The sequence below is a fragment of the Colias eurytheme genome, chromosome 18 (genome assembly GCF_061535395.1).
Source record: "Colias eurytheme isolate Ceu_HAF_F1 chromosome 18, ilColEury1 Martin Lab GWU primary, whole genome shotgun sequence".
Classification (NCBI taxonomy): domain Eukaryota; kingdom Metazoa; phylum Arthropoda; class Insecta; order Lepidoptera; family Pieridae; genus Colias; species Colias eurytheme.
Genome location: NC_142997.1, coordinates 6,267,111 through 6,288,574, shown reverse-complemented (window position 1 = coordinate 6,288,574; position 21,464 = coordinate 6,267,111). Strand labels below are relative to the sequence as shown.

The 21,464-nt window shown below is 32.6% G+C and overlaps 2 protein-coding genes across 2 annotated transcripts; both read left to right on the top strand.

Moving 5' to 3' along the window:
• Positions 1-2: 2 nt before the first annotated feature.
• On the top strand, positions 3-16,009 carry LOC149900697 (carboxylic ester hydrolase). The gene is made up of 11 exons (XM_090112070.1): positions 3-196; positions 3,804-4,071; positions 7,287-7,525; positions 7,888-8,082; positions 8,484-8,679; positions 10,397-10,531; positions 10,934-11,069; positions 11,872-12,105; positions 14,119-14,294; positions 14,498-14,781; positions 15,453-16,009. Exons 2-11 carry the CDS (start codon positions 3,946-3,948, stop codon positions 15,631-15,633), a joined length of 1,902 nt encoding a protein of 633 aa, XP_089968196.1. The 5' UTR covers positions 3-196; positions 3,804-3,945; the 3' UTR covers positions 15,634-16,009.
• A 1,072-nt stretch (positions 16,010-17,081) lies between these two features.
• On the top strand, positions 17,082-21,007 carry LOC149900696 (uncharacterized). The gene is made up of 8 exons (XM_090112436.1): positions 17,082-17,331; positions 17,481-17,641; positions 17,787-18,011; positions 18,189-18,321; positions 18,451-18,631; positions 20,256-20,387; positions 20,465-20,712; positions 20,865-21,007. The coding sequence occupies exons 1-8, from the start codon at positions 17,181-17,183 to the stop codon at positions 20,933-20,935; spliced, it is 1,302 nt and encodes a 433-aa protein (XP_089968562.1). The 5' UTR covers positions 17,082-17,180; the 3' UTR covers positions 20,936-21,007.
• The last annotated feature ends 457 nt before the right edge of the window (positions 21,008-21,464 follow it).

Here is a 21,464-nt window from a genome sequence, read left to right as displayed (position 1 = left end):
GGCCGACCTGTCGCTTTAGTGAAGTCGGTACAGCTATACGCACGGGTCGCGCGCGCTTGCTCAGTGTACATTCATATAACATAACACGAACAATCTTATTTTTATTAATGAAAGTTAACAGTGATAACAACATTTTTTAAAGAAAAGAGTTTAAAAGTTCATAGTCTTTCGCTTTACAGTGGAGCTGAAATATTACGTAGGTTCTTGTTTATTTACTAATAAAATTATGTAATTAGTAACTAACCTACATTCCTCGTTTGTTCCTTAGTGAATAAGTTTATATTCTACCTATATAAATATTTTTCAAGTCATATTCTATTTGTTTAAAATTTGACATTCATCTAAAAATATCTGATCCAATCTTTTGTTTTACATAAAAAGGAATTATAAAATATAAATATTGTGGCTTTTCGGGCTATCGTAGGCCGTAGCTGTCGCCGACGGCACGACCGGCAGCCTGGGAAAATTATTCACTAATTTATTATTTATTTATTTACATTACTCTCGAATTCATTGTATATTTATTTTATTTACAGTATTTTCCATATAGCTATAACTATGTTAGAAATAATTTACTAAAAAATATACAAAAAATAGTCCGATTTAGGATTTAGGTCATCTATAACATAAAGAGCTTTCAGTACAAGAGTATATGAGTACTATAACTAATAGATCAGTGAGTATCATAAGATTCATGTATTATGAAAAAAAGTATGATTGCTTTAATGTAAAATATTACGGTTTGTAATTAAATGTTAATTCTTACATAGCTAAATGTAGGTATGTTGCGAAAATGTGTACATTCTGTAGATACACACTGGACGTCAAATATTTTGGCGAGAAATTATATCAACAGTGATGAAAATAAAGATAGTAATTTTCTGAAATTGATAATATGTATTTACTTATCCCGCAAGTCCACAGATCATATTATATACTCAGGGGAGCGCCGCGCTAGTCAGCGATGTCAATCAAGCTGATGATCCTTGTAGGTATCACTGAGTTCTCTACATACCTATGCCGAAAAATATAAAAAAAAGACGGGTTGCACTCCAGGAGTGCCGGCAGAAGTGAAAACTTGATTATTTTAACGTTGAACATGTTTGATATTTTGGAATGGTATCCGTCTTACGCTTTTTCGATCAGGTCACGTGTCCTGACGCGAGTTTAAGTTTTTTATACCCATTACAGAAAAAGTGCTCAACGCCGCTAAAGAAGTATTCATTTCAAAATAGGTATGTCGGTTAAAGGTAACCTATTATAAGATTTGATTAGGTATGATATTTCAAATTTACATAATTAAATCCGTTTTGAAGCCAATGTCCCAGATAGATCCATCGATGTCATTAGTAATTTCTATCTTTAAACATTATTTTCACAATATAAATCTTATGCTTAACAATATTAGCCTTTGCACAAGCACAAGCAGTAGGTATTAACACAAGCTTACTGCATGTGCTGCAATATTGCTGTCATACAAAAAAGTTAAAAGTATCTACTATTATAAAACGATCTTTGTAGGTATATGTCGTAATTTGTGCAGCTATGTCAATAGTTTCATGCATATGAGAACTGTCCAGGGTCACTTTGCGAAATTTAACAGTTACCATTAATGTTACGCTTAAATCATTAGATTACTTATGAAAATTCATTGGTCATGGTTAATTCAATTATGTTTTTGCATGCGCAATGGTCTGTGGTCAAATCATAATAAAGCATCCCACAAGTTTAAGCAAGGTTGTAGTGTCTGGTTGTAGTCTACTACATAATTACTTAACTTTTAGATCGTCTCGTTGGGTTATTTATTTATGTATTGAATATAAAATCCCACTATCGTTGATCACCATAAATATTTTTATAGAGATTTAATAAACACTGAAAATAGTTTGATCATTTATCTAAAAACTAAGTATGTTTTTTAAGCATTATAGTGCTTGTTTGATTAACAGAAAATTTATTTGATAATCTAATAAAAATAATGTTATTCACTAACTTTAGCACCCAATATAGAGCCCGCTGGTTCTACATATTTTATAAAAATAAACTCATCCCACACAGAAAACTATACTACACTATTATTAAATAGCTGAAAAGTTTGTTAATTTGCGTTTATTTCAGGAAGTTTATATTTGTTTATGTTAGAGCGAACAACCGAGCTGCTGGTTCACCTGATGGTAAGCTAACACCACCGTCCATGAACATTTGCACAAGTAGGGCTCTGCAAATATGTTGCTCGCTTTTAAAGGGTTAGGATAAGCATCATAATTACGAATGAAATAAAGGCTTGGAAGATTGAAGAAAGATCACGAGACCATTTCTTGACTAGGCCCGAAAAAATTTGTTTTGTGTTCGATAGTTTATTTATCGAGTAAGGTTACCTTATACCTATAAGCTAAAATTATGCTACGAACAATAGACACGGAACAACATACTTATTGCAAAATTTGTAAAAATTATTTTTGAGATAAACCGAAGCGGCGTGGGTCATGTTATAGTACCTAATTAACATTCGAAAAAAAAGTTAGCTGTTTCCAAAAAATCTTTTCCTTTTTGATCGAATATAAATTTTTATAAAAATAATTAAGTATGTTTATTAATTTGGGTTGTACCTAAATAGCGTAAGATCTGAATCTTTCATTTTCATACAAAAATATGAATAATTGCGGTTGAATAAACTCAAGAGTCGTGCACACAAGGACATTACATAATAAAGAAATTGATATAACTTTATCTATGTATGTTACAACTGAGTAACGAACGTACAAAGCGGAAGGTTAGACAGATTACTTGCTCTGTGTTAGACAGTAGACAGTGAAATTACGGTCTGCTTTCAAACTGTATTGTACAGGGATGTAATTTTCATATGACGTAACGATCAAAGATATCAACTGACTTTACGTAAACTTTTCGAGGCTTTGTATGGGTTAGGTAACTCTATTGTAGGTACATGTAATCTTGATTCATAATGTCATAATTACAATTATAATTAAGATATTATTTAGTACTTACCAATACATACTTAAATTTTAGGTACTTATTTATAAACATATTTTACAATCGCGGCTAACTACAAAAGAGGAATTTAAAGGTCATGACAATATAATTATAGTTATGTTAAAAAAAAGTACCTAAGTGTATTATAATTTGAGTTGTAGTTAACTAAGATCTTTTGCACGAAATTAAAATTTATAAAATCTGTAGTGTAATATCTAATCTAATATCTATCTGTAGTGTCATAGAGCTTAATTATTTTAATAAAAACAGATAGATTTTTAAGCTTTAATCAGACTTTCTAGAACGCGTCGCTTTTAAAGAGTGTTGCGTTGAACTCTTATGTACTGACGACACGATAATCGAGCAAAATCCGCTATGTTGTAATAAAAAATCCACGTGAAATTAACACGAAATCTTTTTCCATGGAAGACGTTTTGTTTAATGTGTTAAAATGATCTGTTTATTTTTGAATTTGGTCATAATCGTGGGCATTGCAAGCGGCCGGTTTCAAACGCACAGATGGTGAAAGTGACTTGAATAAATATCGAGAACGAATACAGGCCGCTAAACATTTTGCTTAAATAGAGTATACACTATAAAAATGTTTCCAATCACTACAACATTACTGTAACAAACTTGTGTAACTGATACCGAGTCAATCAGAAAAAAAAACGAATAAATGCCTATCTAAATATGACGACAATCTTAGAATTAACGCTACGAAATGTATTGTATATTTTATAAAGAAACAGGCCAAAACAAAAAAGAAAACTTAATATAATATTCAAACAGATAAAATTTTGTTTCAGACGTTATCTGACCGTACGCTGAATAACAGAAAATACCTACATTAGGTGTTGTTTTGTGAGACAGTAAAAAATGGGAAACAAGGATAAATAATATGTTAATAACTTTTGTGAAGTGAATAAGACTCTGAGAATAATAGTGAAAATGCGTGTCTGGTGGTTCGCGATAGTTCTGTGTGTGTGTTCCCTGGAGCTCGGGAGCGACGCCCTGCCTCCCGCCGCGCTTGGAGACGTCGTCATCAATGCAGCCAGCAGCCTCAACTCCATGAAAGTAAGTTAACATTTAAGGAATACACTTACACAATACACACTTTGATTTTATTTTTGTAGAGTATAAATAATTATGGCGATTTATTTAGAATTAAAATAATCATTCGATATTTCATTTAAATTAAAACTTGTTTCATTTAAATTAAGCTTTGTTTCAAAACTATTTTGTGTAAAAAAATCAAGAGACTACTACAAAAAATTAGAAGATTTTTTCCTACATAATAATATTTTCTACTATCAAAACATGATCAAATTCCCATCTATTCGTTGCTAGGTAATATGTATAAAATTAGCATAGGTACCTATACTTACCACAGAGCAAGTAATATGCATAATATACAGTTTACATACTAACATAGCATTTTTAAACTAAATCTTTTTAACGTTTATTTAGGTACACATGTCACAGTTTTTTTTTCTGTACAAGCAAAATTATTTCAGGGCTAAGCAATTAGCGGTTTGCCCTCCACCGATTCGCGTCATATTATGGTAATAGTAATAAATATGGGAAATGAAACAATCTGTTCTATTCTTTAGTAATGTTCACGCCTTTGTGTAACCATTGTGAACAGTTTTTAGAGTTTTTAATAGTACGCGAATGTATATTAGAAACTTTGAAGTTACATAATATCTTTTATATTATTTTATTATAGCATTAAATTATTGTGTTGAATACAGAGAAACAATGAAGTGAATGAACGTGTATTAGTAAAATTAATTCCACCGAGCTTGTTTATCCTTTGATATATATAACTAGATATATAGTTGATACGAATAACCAAAATGTAGAGCATAGGTTGCTTGTAGTTAGTTTCAGATTTAATAAAATTAACAGTAATAATAAAAGAGAGTTGTAGGAATAAATGTTATGTCGCATCTAATACGGGGTAATTTAAATGTAAGATGTTATTCGCATGTTGAAAAAAGAGGTCATTGTGGAAGCACGAATCAAAATCTCCATTGTTCTCACGCCTTTGGAATCACAGATAAAAAATTACAGGAACGTTTAGAATGATACCACGTGGGATTGCGTTACTTGCGAGGGCACATTGTTTCACAGAGCAATATAATCTGTCATGTTAGGCAACCACTATATGTATAAGTAAACCATTTGTATACAGAAGACGCACTTCTTTTTAAATGTGAGGTAACTCAAATCGATGAGTTTTAATCCTGACTCTATAGGCACTAGAGAAATTTGCGACAATAATCATATTTAACTACAAGATTTTTTTTAATTATGTATATATCTTTAGGAAGATACACGAAGATAGCAAAAATTCAAATTTCTACAATTTTGTGTCCAAACTATAAGCAGTTTGCATTCATTTTACTCGCTTCATTTCGCTCTACGTGTTCGTACTTCGTGATAATCCTTGACATCGGTATAAGATTTAGGGCCGATTTTTCAATGCTTGGATAAAACTTATTCGTCGAATAATGTATAAAACTGCCATTTTAAAAACGTATTCTAATTGCCCGTATTTGACAGTTTACGTGACATTTTAAAATAATTGTGTAATACTTTATTGGACGGATAAGTTTTATCCAAGCATTGAAAAATCGGCCCTTAAATATGTACTTACTTAATTTTTAAATAAGAATAGGTATGTCAAATAAAGGTTTTAAATTCTGTTCAAAAAGAAGGCACGTAACTTCAATAAAAATACCATTGGTAGATCATTAGAAGAAAGCTATAACAGTTACCTACCTACTGTAGAGTTAAAGTAAAAGATAATTGCTGTTGGTAACTCATCTAGATTGTAATACGTTGCAAATAAAATAGGTAAAAGAAGATTACAGATATTTACAGATTACCTACTAACTAATATTATATTTTATTTTTATAATGTTTATATTATAATGGTTAAATATTTCTAATTCGTGTCATTTCTAACGTACAATATGTAGTATACAGTATTAGCTTTCCACTCGCGGCTTCGCCCGCTTTGTCTAAAACCTGATAAATTACATATATATACTAAAACCTAGTATATTATTATTAGTCTGTGCTAAAACCTTACTCTTGAAACACTCTATCTAATAAAAATAACCGCATCAAAATCCGTTGCGTATTTTTAAAGATTAAAGCATACATAAAGCGACTTTGTTTTATACTATGTAGTGATGATGTATCTTTTGACAGTAATCTAAAACATTCGTTTCATATGAAAAGTAGGTATATTGGATGTTCATAAATTGCCTGAATGTTCTACAAAGAAATGATCATGTAATTATCTATATGGTGTCGTGCAATATCTTATATCGTTTTGCTCATATTTATGTCAAGTCGAATGTAATAACGAGTGCTCATTGCAAAACGTTTATTGTAAGTATACCTAATATGTTAAAATAAAAATGATTGATTGACAAGTAAATTACTTCTTAAAGGTATTTGTATAATTGATCGAGTCTTAAAAAAAATAAAACATCGCCTTTCCATCGATTTCATAGAATTTTGTGGGAATCTTTAGAATCTGAAGGATGTTTTCATTAGGTGGTGTTAATTGTTGATCGATAAAAAGAATTCAATATCTATTTTTTCCGTACATAACAAGCAATACATATACATACATACTAATAAAATTAATAAATAACAATTTATTATTGTATCAGCAGATAGCTCTGCGTGAAAGCTCTGCGTGGCTCTCTAAATCAATTACATTGTGTATTATTTTATTATCCAAAATTAATAAGATAGATCCACGATCAATATCAGTTAATAAATTATTATTCGTAATTGAGTTCATAACAAATTATACATAATATATAACATTTCGGCGGTACCATTTTTTGAGAGTCGGTAATGAAAAGTAAGACATCATTACGTAAACGATTCAAAATTATATATTATCACCGTTTATGGACTGTATAATTATCATATCATTGTAATAATTTTACGTAGGTCTTTATCTTTTTATATTTGACTAACTACGAAATTTTTATATTGGTTTTAACTCGACATTTGCAAATAATGTACCTATTTAAAAAATACCGCTTATTGTTGTTTGAATTCACACTTTTCCAAATTCATACTTTTTATTGGAATAATATTATAGAAGAAGGAGTCTTGACTCTTGACTCAAGAAGCTTTTAAGTTACCTAATTAATGTTATGATTATATTTTTGGACATATTTATTTAAAAAAATTGCACGACGCTTTAAAAGAGTAATCTTTATAAGAATAACGTAATTAAGTCTATTGTATCTATTCAGGTAACAGGAGCATGGAGGCGACTATCAAGTACAGTTAGCGAGTCGGTCGGGCTGAAACATGCTCTTCGAAGATTACAGAATGTACCACAACGTGCAGCCCGCCTGGTGCACGCATTGGTTGACCGAATGAGGGTCGGTGGAGGCCCTGTAGTGGCGACCAGACTTGGCTCCTTACGAGGACGTCGCGTTGTCGCAAGGACAAGTGCGCAAACACCATATTATAGCTTTAAAGGCATCAGGTGATTAACAGTTTTATTACTTTTATAAGGTAGATGTTTGTTTAAAAATTGGGATGAATTTTCATTTCCGATGTGAACAATAGCATTTATCCATACTAATATTATAAATGCGAAAGTAACTCTGTCTGTCTGTCTGTCTGTTACTCAATCACGCCTTAACTACTGAACCAATTTGCATGAAATTTGGTATAGAGATATTTTGATACCCGAGAAAGGACATAGGATAGGTTTTATCCCGGAAATCCTACGGGAACGGGTTTTTCTTTGAAAACGCGGGCGAAGCCGCGGGCGGAAAGCTAGTATTATATAAATTAACTATATTACTAAAATCTTTAAGTCCAATAAGTTTAAACTATGTGCAGGTATGCGCAGTCACCTCGAGGATCCCTGCGGTTCCGACCGCCCTCGCCGCTGGAGCCATGGTCAGGCATCCGAGACGCGCTCGAAGAGGGCGCAGTTTGCCCGCACAGGTTCATGTTGTTCGACACTTATAAAGGAGACGAGGACTGTCTCTTCCTAAATGTGTACACGCCTGCTTTACCCGATATACTTACAGGGTATGGAAACTTTCATATTTTCGTTATCTTCACGAATTTTACTTATTCTGGCTTAAAAAGTATTCAGTGTACTTTATATAAATGTTTTCATATCGATAGCTAGATACTTTACAAACGGCTTTAAAAATTAAGTCTTATTAAAAAAATATAGAATAGATCTTATATTTTTAGAGAGCCATCAGTCTAGCCACATAACGATAAAACTATGAAAGGAAGTAGTTAGCTTAAAATGACTTCCATATGACATCGGAAATTATTATATAATGACCACACTGTTCAACGACCCATCCGCTTTATATCGCAATACAGATTACTATTTCCTGTAAAAATTGAAAATAAAAGCTGGTTCATTACGTTTTTTTCTGATTTTCGTAAATAAAATAAATTGTTTATCTCTTTAGATACAACCCAAAGCTAGCAGTAATGGTCTGGATTCATGGTGGAGCTTTTGCAGTGGGATCAGGAAACGCTTTCCTGTACGGACCCGACCACCTAGTTGGTGCAGGCGTGGTTCTTGTTACCCTTAATTATAGGCTTGGAGCTCTAGGCTTTCTGAGCTTGGAAAACGAAGAAGTCTCTGGAAACATGGGTCTAAAGGTAATGCTTCCATTGTGATAAAAAATAGAAGGTGAGGTACATGACACTCTTTGATGAATTAAGTAATAGAACCAAAAATCATCACAATTTATATCTATGTTGTAACATTGCTCAAGGTGGTATACAATTAAAAATATCTCATTAATCATTTATTTCAAATCAAAAAGTTTCAATGTTAAAAATATATAAGCAAGAACCAAGTACCAATAAAATTAAAACGCTTAATTGTATTATATTCGTAATCACTCAAAAAATCCGGTCAAGTGCGAGATATAATAACTACCTAATTTGAGAAATGTTACAACAGTAGATTGTGATGCATCTAGTTTGTATATCCATATTTAAAAAGATACCAGTAATTTACATACATGCTTTATCATTTAGAAAGCATGTGCATGTAATAAATAAACATTAAAACAACAATATAAACCTGTGGATTGTAGTAGGTACATAATTCATGCATTTAACGTCGTTGTTTTGGGTATCATGAATCAGCTTGGATTACAATATAGTTTTGGTATCTACAAGTGACGTCATGACAACTTTCCCTTTCCAGAAATAAGTTTAAGAGCGCATATTCTATTTAACGCAAGTCAAAAACTCCGCGATCTATTACGATAGATCGCGGCTTGCGCTATCCTTTTACTATGAACAGCATAGGTCCACAGGAGAGCGCCGAGCAACATGTCCTCTCTCTGGAAAGGCTCGCTGCCGACTGATACTGATTTTAATCGGGTCGCGCGCAGTGTTTTATAGTACTTTAAAAAAAATTGTAGAAAAATAATAGAGGTACCTTAGTTGATTTTTTAAATTTTATCTTATTAGTAAGACATTATTTTATTGCAATATGTATAAATTATATTCAATAAAGTCAAATATCTTGGTGAAAATAATCATTTTGTCGACTATAAATTCTAAAAAAATTCACATTGTTCGGATTTTAATTTCGTAAGTTAGGAGTCCAAAATAAAAAAATCTTTTAACTAAGTAACTATTTAAATAAGGATTTTTGCAGTTAGTTAAAAATAATTGTGAGTTAGATCTGTCAGCAATTTCAGATATTTTTAGCTTCGAAATTGACACTAAAAGTGAAATCAAGTAATCATCGGCTCAGTTATCTTGATGGTATTCAGAAATACTGTATTAATTGAGAAAAACTCTTAACTAACTACATAGACAATAAAATTTCCTAAAATTATTAGTAATTCATATGTTTGTAAGATACGTGGTTGATGGACAATCTGGTTTGAAAAATCACATATTTGAGCCAAACAGCGCACGGACCGCGTACACGGCCTTAAACTCCTTTTACATTGATTTTATATAATACTAGCGGTCCGCCCCGGCTTCGCCCGTGGTACATATTTACGTTTTCTCTACATAAAAACCATCCTCGTACTCCAAGGAATATAATAAAAAAAGAATTATCGAAATCGGTTCAGCCGTTCTCGAGTTATGCGCTTACCAACACATTTTGCGATTCATTTTTATATATAAGAGAAGATTTGGCACGTATTAATTATTCGATGCAGAGTAACAACAAAGCAAAGTAAGATCGGATCTAACATATTATTTAGGAAAAAAATAATAATTTGGAAGAGCGCAACTTACTAAGTAACTATATATTTGCCATTGTACGTGAATGAAGCTAAAAGTTCCGGTAGTTAATAATATGAAGGAAAAAACCCTCCAAAATCAAGTCCATTTTATTTTCTAGGATCAAGTAATGGCTTTGAAGTGGGTACAAGATAATATCGAATATTTCGGGGGTGACCCGGCTCGTGTCACTATTTTTGGTGAATCAGCCGGTGCCGCGTCTGTCCATATGCACATGTTATCACCCGCATCACAGGTAATTATAAACATTTACGATGAAAAAGATTCCACTTTTTACAGTTACCTATTTAAAAATTTAATTAAATTAAGAGGATCATTAAAGCGAAAGCGAAGTAACAGTTAAAAATTAAGCAACCCAATTATTATAAACCATTGAATAGAGGATATAAGTATTCAAGTATCCTATTATGATATTAATTATAAATAATTACAATAGTAAATATTAATTTAATCAAAAATTCTTAACTAGGTAAGTAATATTAATAAAAATTGTGAAGGTAGCTGGCAATAAAATGGCCATTTACTAGGCCATAATCCTAAAGCACATAATACTTAATAGTACTTGGCTAACGCTACCTAAAGACTAAAGTACCACAATATGAAATACGTTTAAAATAATATTTTTTGTATTATCTAGGGACTGTTTCACGGTGCAATAGCGCAAAGTGGTGTGGCGATATCACCGTGGGCCCTTGCCAGGGAACCTAAGAAACGGGCTTTTGAACTTGGTCGAGAACTTGGGATCGACACCAACAGCACTGCTGAACTATTAGGTAAGGAAAGAATTACTAGAAATTCTTGTTGGTTTTTTAATTTAATTTAGCATAATAGCAGACAGTGGTAACAAGTGGATTCTTCTAGATGAGTATAATCTACGAAAGAAAACGTCATTGCGCGCTATTATCTAGTACTTGAAGCTACCAAACAATATTATGTAAATTACGTTTACGCAAACAAACCTTTAACGAAAAATAAAAAAAATGTACGTACATATGAATAAGAATTTGTTGTTGATGCACAGTATTTTTTACCGGCATAACAAGGCTACTCATATGCAGTATGCTATTAACATAAAATTTAAAGATGCCTTTTATATTCATACCCATAAAAATGAATATGTTAATTAAAACATTATATAAGAATTTTACCCATGCATTTTATTGAAAGACATCTTTTTAGGTAGTAACAAGGTAATCCATTGAATACAATAAGTACAATTTATTGGATCTTAAAGTACACCTCTATAATGTAATCACTAGTTGCCCGCAATTTCGCTTGCATGGTGAAAATAAATTTTCATGGTACAAACTTAGAATGCCTACATATAAGGGTACAGGCAGTTGTCATCCCCTATTTTATCCTATTGAGGATGGGAATCTCTTCTTAGCCGATACATCATAGTGGCTATATCTTCTTGCCCGAATTTCAGCCCGATTGGTAGGTACAGTAGTTTGGATCCTTTTTGCGTTTTAAATGTAAATAAGATATAAGTTAATTGTTGCTATATTTTTGTTAATATAATAGATTATTGTATGTATTAACAAAAACAGAATTTTTAATAAACATTATTTCTAGGCTATTTACGCGCCACGCCAAGCGAGCTACTAGTTAAAGCTGGAGCTCGTTTATCCGCTGCTCCGGGTAAAACAGCAGACCTGCACAATACAGTGGCTCTGCCGTTCTTGCCGACGGTGGAGCCCGACCTGCCCGGAGCCTTCTTCACCAAGATGCCGAAGGACTCGCTGCCGGGCTCAGATGTGCCGTTTCTCACAGGGTATAATGCGGAAGAAGGAATTATTCTGTTTCGACGTGAGTAGTGTTCATTAATTAAGAAATAAATTTTAATTGACTGGATAAATTGGAACCGTTTTATGGAAGATACTTCGTGTACCTAGAGCTATACCTATTTAACTGTACCAACTAAGGTACAAACATACTTACGCTATCTAACATAACCACGACATATTGATATGATGTACCGTCTACGTCACAGTTAAATAAACTCGAATACATTAATTAAGATTTTTAAAATACGTATTAAAAAGGATATAGGTATTTTAAGGAGAACAAAATTAATATAGAGGTTGGGCAACTTCTAATGATACAAATAAGTTGTCTTTATAGTTATAGCTTTTACATTCAAAAGGGTTTAAACTTTAAACATAGGTTAGATGGAAATGATTTGCAGTTTATGTTGCAATAATCTACGTTTGAGTTTTAATTTATTTTGAAAGGAGTCAGGTATTCGTTTATCAAGGATCAAGCAAGTGGGTCACAAGCTTCGCTTAAATGCTACTAGACATATTGTATACTGGACGGAAATTCCGATGTTTCGTAACTCGACGGAAACCCAGGTGCAGCCAGACTCTCCTTACTCCTACCTTCGTCATTCGTTATTTACTCAAGCCTTGTTCACCTTGTATATAAGATTTTAAGTAAATTTACCTATAAAATAATTAGAATTCTGCAAAATATTTAATTAGCAAAGCGAGAAGTTTGGAGTACGGTCATATGTCCACATGACATAATAGCATTGCTGACGAATATTTATTTATTTTCCGCATACTCTTTAATTGAAATCACTTGTAATCGTCCTTTATGAGTCATTGCTAAATATTTATTTTCTTTGTGGAATAAATTATTAAAATATATTAAAAATAAAGACATACTTAACTATGACTTTATAATTTTTTTTTTTTTTAACTTTTAATCGACTTTTAAATAAGGGAGATGATCTCAATTCGTCTTCAGGAATTCGTCGTCTGGATCGATTATGAAATATTGGTTGGTCGAGGATGAATTATATTTTTGTAAGCAATTCTTAGGAGTAAGCTAGATAATTAATAATCGGTTTGTGGAAGAATTAGGTACCTACCTACTAGACGAACTAAGGGAATTTTTTATATTGTTCTCAATTCGATTACGGTTTTGATTCGACCTCGATCTTGAATTCCTACTTTGCAACGAATTCGTTTTTCCACCAGATTGATTAGTATCAACGAAGTAGATCTCTATACTGGGAGGGCTTGCTTCCAACAGAAAACTAATTCAATCGAATTTAATTCGATTGAATACTGAATTGCGTCCGGGCGAGCAACTAGTAACATTATATTATTTTCATCGAATCATCGATATCAAATTATTCCTTTCGAAATAAGATACGAAATATAATTAATATACGCAATATCTTTATTTTGCCTGTAATATATTAAAGGTCACATCATTGTGCTAAAACGTGCCGTTTTCTGTGTAGCATTGCCATTCGCGTAACATAGGTTATGACATCATATTGTCATATGAGTGCCTATTGTAACTCATGTTAGATAATACAGTGAAAATGAAAATGCCCCAAATAATTCATAATACATTATGTCAGAGCGTTGTGTATGTGAAAGGCATTATTGAATTGTGGTAGTTCGAACAAAAGATTAACTTTAACGCTATAGGTAATTAGGTATACACTTATATTATTTAAGAATGTTATTAGTTTCCATTATAAATGAATAATGGTATTATTATTATTCAGGTCGCTATTGTGTAATTTAGTTTCTTATAAATACTAGCTGTTCTCCGCATTGCTATTTGCTCCGCTCCTGTTGATCTTAGCGTGATGATATATATAGTCTATACTCTATCTTCTTCGATAAATGGGCTATCTAATACCGAAGGAATTTTTCAAATCGGACCAGTAGTTCCTGTGATTAGCGCGTTCAAACAAACTTCAGATTAGAAATAGATTTTCATAAAAATTCATCCAATTTAAAAGAACCTACGTACCAGCTACTCTGTAATTAATTAAAATAATTTTAACATTATGCGCAGGTCTACAGCGCTACCCTAAATTATTGAGTGAGCTAGAACATGAATTTACCCGAGTCATACCCCCGGAACTTGCTTCAACTGATGAGGAACGATTGGAAAAGGTCGCAGAACACATCAGAGCCTTTTACTTCCAACAACGACCTGTGGACATACGAAATATCGATAGTCTTATTGATGTAAGTTACAGAGCTATGTACTAACTAATAATTGATAGAAACACGACATTTGTATGAAATTCACCAGTAAAGCAACAACACTATTAATCTTATTTAATTGGTATTTGTAATGGTCTTCCAAATACAGATAATAAATAAATACTTGAATTTTATTTTGCTTAAATCTACTTTGTATTACATCTCTAATGAATATTTTGAAACAGCTCTTCACAGATATAATGTTCTTGAGGCCCGCACTAGACACGATCCGTCTGCAAGCCAAAACGAACCGAACGAGCCCGACCTACTTATATCGATTTGCTTTCGACGGTGCATTAGGTCTCTTTAAAAGAATGTTGGGCATCTCTCACCCTGGAGCCTGTCATGGCGATGAAATGGGCTACCTGTTCTATTTCTCAAGATTGAACTACAGGCTAGACGATGACTCGCCAGAATTAGCCGTTTCCAAGAAAATGGTGCAAATGTGGACAAATTTTGCAAAAACTGGGTAATTAACTATTTAAATATTTACTTTTAGGTGCTATCGTCTTAGGTGACTTGTTGGATCAGTTGCCTTCACTTGCATAAAAAGTACCTTGTATGTACCTGTAAGAATATAATTACGAATGTGAGAGAAATACGGAAAATGTAATATTTACCTATTCTCAATTTTATGCAAATTATGCGGCAAAAGTGGTCTTTTGAAGTGTGGACAAAAATGTGACAAAGCAAAGTGGACAAAAATTTAGTGTAACATTTTTGCGTTACGCCGTACGCGTGACATTTTTGCGTTACGCCGTACGCGTGACATTTTTGCGTTACGCCATACTCGTGACATTTTTAAGGTCATAAAGAAGTTTCACTTCTTACGTGTGTACACTGTACACGCATACATTTTTTCTTTTTTTTGAAGTGAAACTTCTTTATCGGGGTTGGACAAAAATTTTGTGTAACATTTTTGCGTTACGCCGTACGCGAGACATTTTTGCGTTACGCCGTACGCGTGACATTTTTGCGTTACGCCATACTCGTGAGTCGTGACATTTTTAAGATCATAAAGAAGTTTCTCTTCTTACGTGTGTACTCTAGTACACGCATACATTTTTTATATCTATGGTGTATATTTACAAAATAATAACGTCAAGAACCATTTTTAACATAAACTTATTGACATTTCAGAAACCCAACACCTCCGATTGACTACGAGTCAATAGTAGACTTCAAATGGCTTCCTGTCAATGATACACAGCACATCAACTACCTCGACATAACGGGAAACTTTACCATGAAGGAGGATCCCGAACCCAAAAGGGTGCGCTTTTGGGATTGGCTCTACGATAATTATACCAAGAAGCCATAATTTTTACAGTGTCTTGAGAATTAAAATAAAGAGGACATTGGTGATATAATAGTTTTGATTGAACTATAAAGTGTTATTTATTAAGACGGATACAATAGTCTGTTAGTTGTTACCATGATTATAAGCAATAAAAAATAATTAGCTATAGAAATAATTAATTATTGTTACAAGTTTTGTTATGTGCAAATATGCCACGTATTTCGTTCTTATTATTATAAATGTGTTCTAACTGTTATTGTTATCTTTAAGTTCTATGTATATACTTCCTTTTATCGAGTTTTGTACATTACCTTCAGTGTTAATGAATTGTTAACAAATTAAAATAATTGTTGCTTTAATTAAGGAACAATAAAAAAGTTTTATTTATAGAAATCTATTTTTATTGCCCTTTTTATCTTTACGTCAACGATTTTTTTACTAGATTTAAAATTGAATATGACCATGAAAATAGCTATTGTTAAAACTTACTCCACATGAATGACATCTCGGCATCTTACTTTGCTGATAAGCTAAATATAGGTATGCTTAATAGGTCATAAATATCTAGATATTAAATAAAATCGAGATTCTGTTATTCTTTTAACACTCGTTCAGTATCGTTTCTTTAAGTTAGTTTGTCCCATCGATATCGATAAGTCACTTCTGCGTTCACAATGTTCAATTTAATTGACGCTAGACACAAGCTATCTTGCATTCCAAATGACGCAGCTCATTTGAAACCGTGGTAAGATATATGATTTTATAATATAGCCACATGGGTAAGCTATTATGTACTTAGATGCGTAGGTACATAATAGATGCACTTAACAGGAATTAAAAATTACTAGTAGGTATATGTACGATATTAGACTATATAATTGTCTATATAGGATAGCTTAGATTTTCCAAATATTTAACATACGTACTCTAGACATCCGAAACATTCATACTCAATACGTTTATTTTAGGGGAAATAGAAAAATTCATAATTCTATTTTAGAATTTGTTGGAAATACGCCTCTTGTGAAGTTAAATAAAATACCGAAAGAGTATGGATTGGAGTGTGAAATTTGTGAGTATTTTTACTGCAATAGCTTATTTGATTCGAAATTAATCATATTTTGTAAACATGAATTGATTTCAAGTGGATATTTAAAAAAAAACGAGATACATAGCTTTTCTGATCAATTGCGTCGCCAGAAAGATACCGTCAAAAGACAGCCCTTAGTTTCTACGTGGTTTCTAGTCGATGTTCTTAGATTCATATTCTGCCTTTTATTATTACACGCTTTATATTAGCTTCACCTGTATGTTTGTTTGTTTGTAACCGACTTCTTTGGGCGCGATTTTGACCCACTTTAAACGGCCAGATTTCGTTCAAACTTTGTAGATTTATTGAGGACAGGATAAAATTTTCTATTTTTTAGTTCGGTTTTCTATAAAAAGCGTGTTTTTTAGTTTTTTTTAACTATTATTATTTATTCGTCTAGTTTTTCATTGCTATATAACTGTTAAGACTAGATGTAGGTACCTAAATTAAGAAAATTTTAGACGCAAAATGTGAATATATGAATCCTGGCGGATCTATCAAGGATAGAATTGCTCTTGCAATGGTCAAAGATGCGGAAAAGGGGGGAAATATTTCGAAAAATACGATATTTGTAGAACCGACTTCTGGTAACACTGGCATCGGTGTTGCGTTTGATGCTGCCCTTATGGGTAAGTACGTTTGTTTCACAGTTTTTGCATAAGTATGTTTCCTTTTGAAAACTTTACTGTTTTTTAATTTACACAGCTGAAGATTCAGCTGTAGTCAAACATTTATAGATAAGTATTGTACCTTCATACAACATTTATAATATTTTTAGGAAATAAGAGTATAATTATTACTGGCCAGAAAAATTCTGATGAAAAAGTCAGAACCATGCAACTACTAGGGGCTGAAGTTATACAAACAAATATATCATCCGTTGATATTGCTCGAAAAATACACGATGAGGATCCCGAGAACGTAGTTATACTCAATCAGGTATTAAAATACACGTTATTAATTACACGATATGAGCCATAAAAATATTATTTTATTTTAAACACTACCTAACTACCTACCTACTTAAATTCGACCTAACAGTCATTCTAAGAAAACAATTCAATAATAATAATTAATCCAACAGTTTGAAAATCCTATGAATCCTAAGATACATTATGAAACGACTGCTGAAGAAATCTTGCATTCTTTGGGCCAAGTAGATATGGTTGTGTTGGGAACTGGTACTGGAGGGACCATGTCTGGCGTCGGACATAAATTGAAAGAACGTCTCGCCGACTGCCACATCGTAGTTGCAGAACCAGATGGATCTACCATATTCAATGTCAACGGGAAGAGTCACCCATTTTTGGTAATAATTTAATATAATATATAATTTATAGTTTTTAAATAGTGTACAGAGTTTACAGATAGGTATTTACATGTAGTAGGTACCTAGTGGGTGTAGTGTTATGTTAATTCAATATCCGTCGTGTTTGTTTATTTATTTTTATGTTAAAATGTCTAGTCTTTCTCGTCGACTTTTCAGGTTGAAGGGATTGGAGGATCTGAAATTCCTATCGTTTTAGACAAATCGGTAGCCGATTCATTTGAAGTGGTAACGGATGAAGAATCATTTCTAATGGCTAGAAAATTATGTCAGAAGGAAGGACTTCTATGTGGTTAGCATCAAAAAAATTTATATTGTTTTAGAACGCGAATTTATTTTTTTAACTTAACTCTTTATTCCTAGATACGAACAGTGAACCATAAACAATATTTATTTTATTTTAATTCTTTAAATAATTTAGGAGGCAGCAGTGGCACAGCAATGGCAGCCGCTGTTCGAGCTGCTAAAAAGATGAAACTCGATAAAACAAAACGTGTCGTTGTAATTTTACCAGATGGTATACGCAATTACATGACTAAATTTGTTAGCGATCAGTGGATGGAAGCACATCTTTTCATGGACCCGCCTGAGCACACCATGAGGTAGATATAGAGTTATAATACACAGAAGAAAATAATCGTAGCGCCGCGCCGAGACAAATGGTCCGGGAGCCAGCAGCAGATTTTATGACCAAGTTCCTCTCAAGCGGTAATTAGTAAAATGCATCAAAGTATAGTATTATGAAGCCTCGTGTACGTCAGCTGGAGCTCGGTTGGGGGGAAGAGCGGTTGTAGCCTCCCGTATCAGCTGACGGTTTTTCCACCAAGATACAGCCAGCTGACATATATATTTATCCACAGTTATATATAAGCTATCATCAGGTAAATTTTTGTTTGAGAGGAAATAACGGAAAATAAATTTTTCTTTAAATTTAACTTTCATGTTCGAGACACCAGCTGACGTATAATACACCATGTTGTAACCAGCTGACTATTTTTTTTCGTTGAGATATTGGGTTAGCAACAATTTGACAAATTTTTAGCTGAGAGGAAATGAATGAATGAATGTATTTTTTTTCCTATGTGCGTGGGAGGCTACAACCGCTCACCCCCCCAACCGAGCGCCAGCTGACGTTCACGAGGCTTTAAAATACTATACTCTCATGCGTCTGACGAATTATCTCTTGAGAGGAAATAGTTAACCAAATTTGCACCTGGCTCCCTAACCAAAACATCAACGAAGGAATCACAGATTAATATATATGTATTAGTCAGGAAGGAATAGAATACGCTAAGGATTTGTTCACCCTACCAACGACGACGACGACCACGAACAAAATTTTCATCCAGTTGCAATTTAACAAAATTGCGCAAAACACAATTAAAAATAAAATATTAAATTTCCTGTCGTTCTGGTGCTTAGAATTTTTTTTTGAGATAAATGAATGAAAAAATAGATTTTTCGTAGAAACGAAGAAAAAACTAGAAAAAAATGTATTCGAAGTTTTTTATAGATAATTTTATGATCTACAATTTTGGTAAAAGGTGATTATATGATTACCTTACCGTCTCGGAGAAAATATGACGGAAAATTGTAATATTTTATTTTGAACCAATTTTGTCTGGATAACAATTTTGGTCGTGGACGTCGTCGTCGTTGGTAGTGTGACCGAACCATTACTAAAATATCATGAGCTTATGACAAAAATTCGCGATAGCAGTTTCTATTCCTAAGCGTTATTCTATTCTCTGACATTAGTCTCGGCCTGCTGAGCTAGTTATTATAGTTATAGTTACGCTTCGCAGTTTCACCCGCGTGGCTCAAGGATCAAATCAATCGGACCAGTAATTCTTGAGATTAGCGCGTTCAAACAAACAAACAAACTCTTCAGCTTTATAATATTACTAGATTTCCGTCCGCGGCTTCGCCCGCGTTTGCAAAGGAAAACCTGCATAGTTCCCGCTCCCGTAGGATTTCCGGGATAAAAACTATCCTATGTGTTAATCCAAGTTACCCTCTATATGTGTGCTAAATTTCATTGTAATCGGTTCAGTAGTTTTTACGTGAAAGAGCAACAAACATCCATACATCCATACATCCATACATCCTTACAAACTTTCGCCTTTATAATATATAATATATAATATATATAATATATATAATATATAATATATATAATATTGTTATATATAATATTGTTATATATAATATTGTAATACTGTTTAGGTGGTGGAAACATCCAATTACAAAAATTACCCCTAACCATAAGTATCCCAAAGTTGATACTGAATATACGTGTCGTGAAGCTATAAAAGAAATGGGAAAAGAGAATATCGCCATCGTAGTGAATAACGAAGGGTATGGAAACATAATCATTTCTGAACGTTTTGTTATTTTTTTCTAATAAAGACTTTAATTAGTAGATATGTTTAAAGACATTTTGTAGGTGCAGTTTCAAAAGACAGTTTTCGAAATTATGCAACCAATCCTACAAAACTTCCTGGACACGATTCTGAAGACTTCGATTTTAATGCCAAAGTTATTGAGTATTTGGTGAAACATTGCTATACTCTTGCAAAAAATGGAAAAAAGGGAATGCCTACTGTGGGGTTGTTGTCCAGAGTATTAGATATCACTGATTTTGTGGTTATCGGAAGAAACATTACTGCAGAGAATGAACAAGGTAAACACCACGCAAAAAAAAATTATATACCTATGTATTAGTTGTAGGTAGGATCGCGTAAATGTATTTAAACGCATTTGCCGTGCGTTGTTAGAGAAACACATAAGTAAGTGTTATTTTTTATTTATATTTCCATACTGTTTTAATTTCAGATCATTTTATCCCGGAAAGTGTGGCTACTGCAGATGACGTCCTCAATTACATCATGCACCATCAAAAATAAAACTTCTAAAGCTTTTATGATTAACCTTGTATTATACAATATTGAATACTGAATAGTGAATATAATATAACAATAGAGCATCATTGGGATTTTATTTCAAGTCCGATGTCCCCTGTACACTTTAGCTAGAGTCCAGACGTTTAAGTAACAGGTATTGTGATTAAAAGTACAACCACCGAATAATTAAAAGTAGATACTATCGTAATGTACTTCAATTAGTAAAACATATTTTTAACACAGTAATATTTTTTTACAATGTTAACTGTATTCTTAAATACAAAAACTTAATTATACCTACAAAAAAATAATAAAAATAGGCAATAGCTTTCACTCAGGAATATAGGAATACCTACATTAAATATTTGTTTGCAACTTAAACAACGAGTCACTTGTATTTTGATAAAACGATAAATAGTAATCTTATCAAAGTAAAAAACTTCCGCTATAGCACACATATTGGAAATATCCACAGGGACACGCTCTAATGTCACATGATGATTAATTTATCTCCTGTACAAAAATATGAATG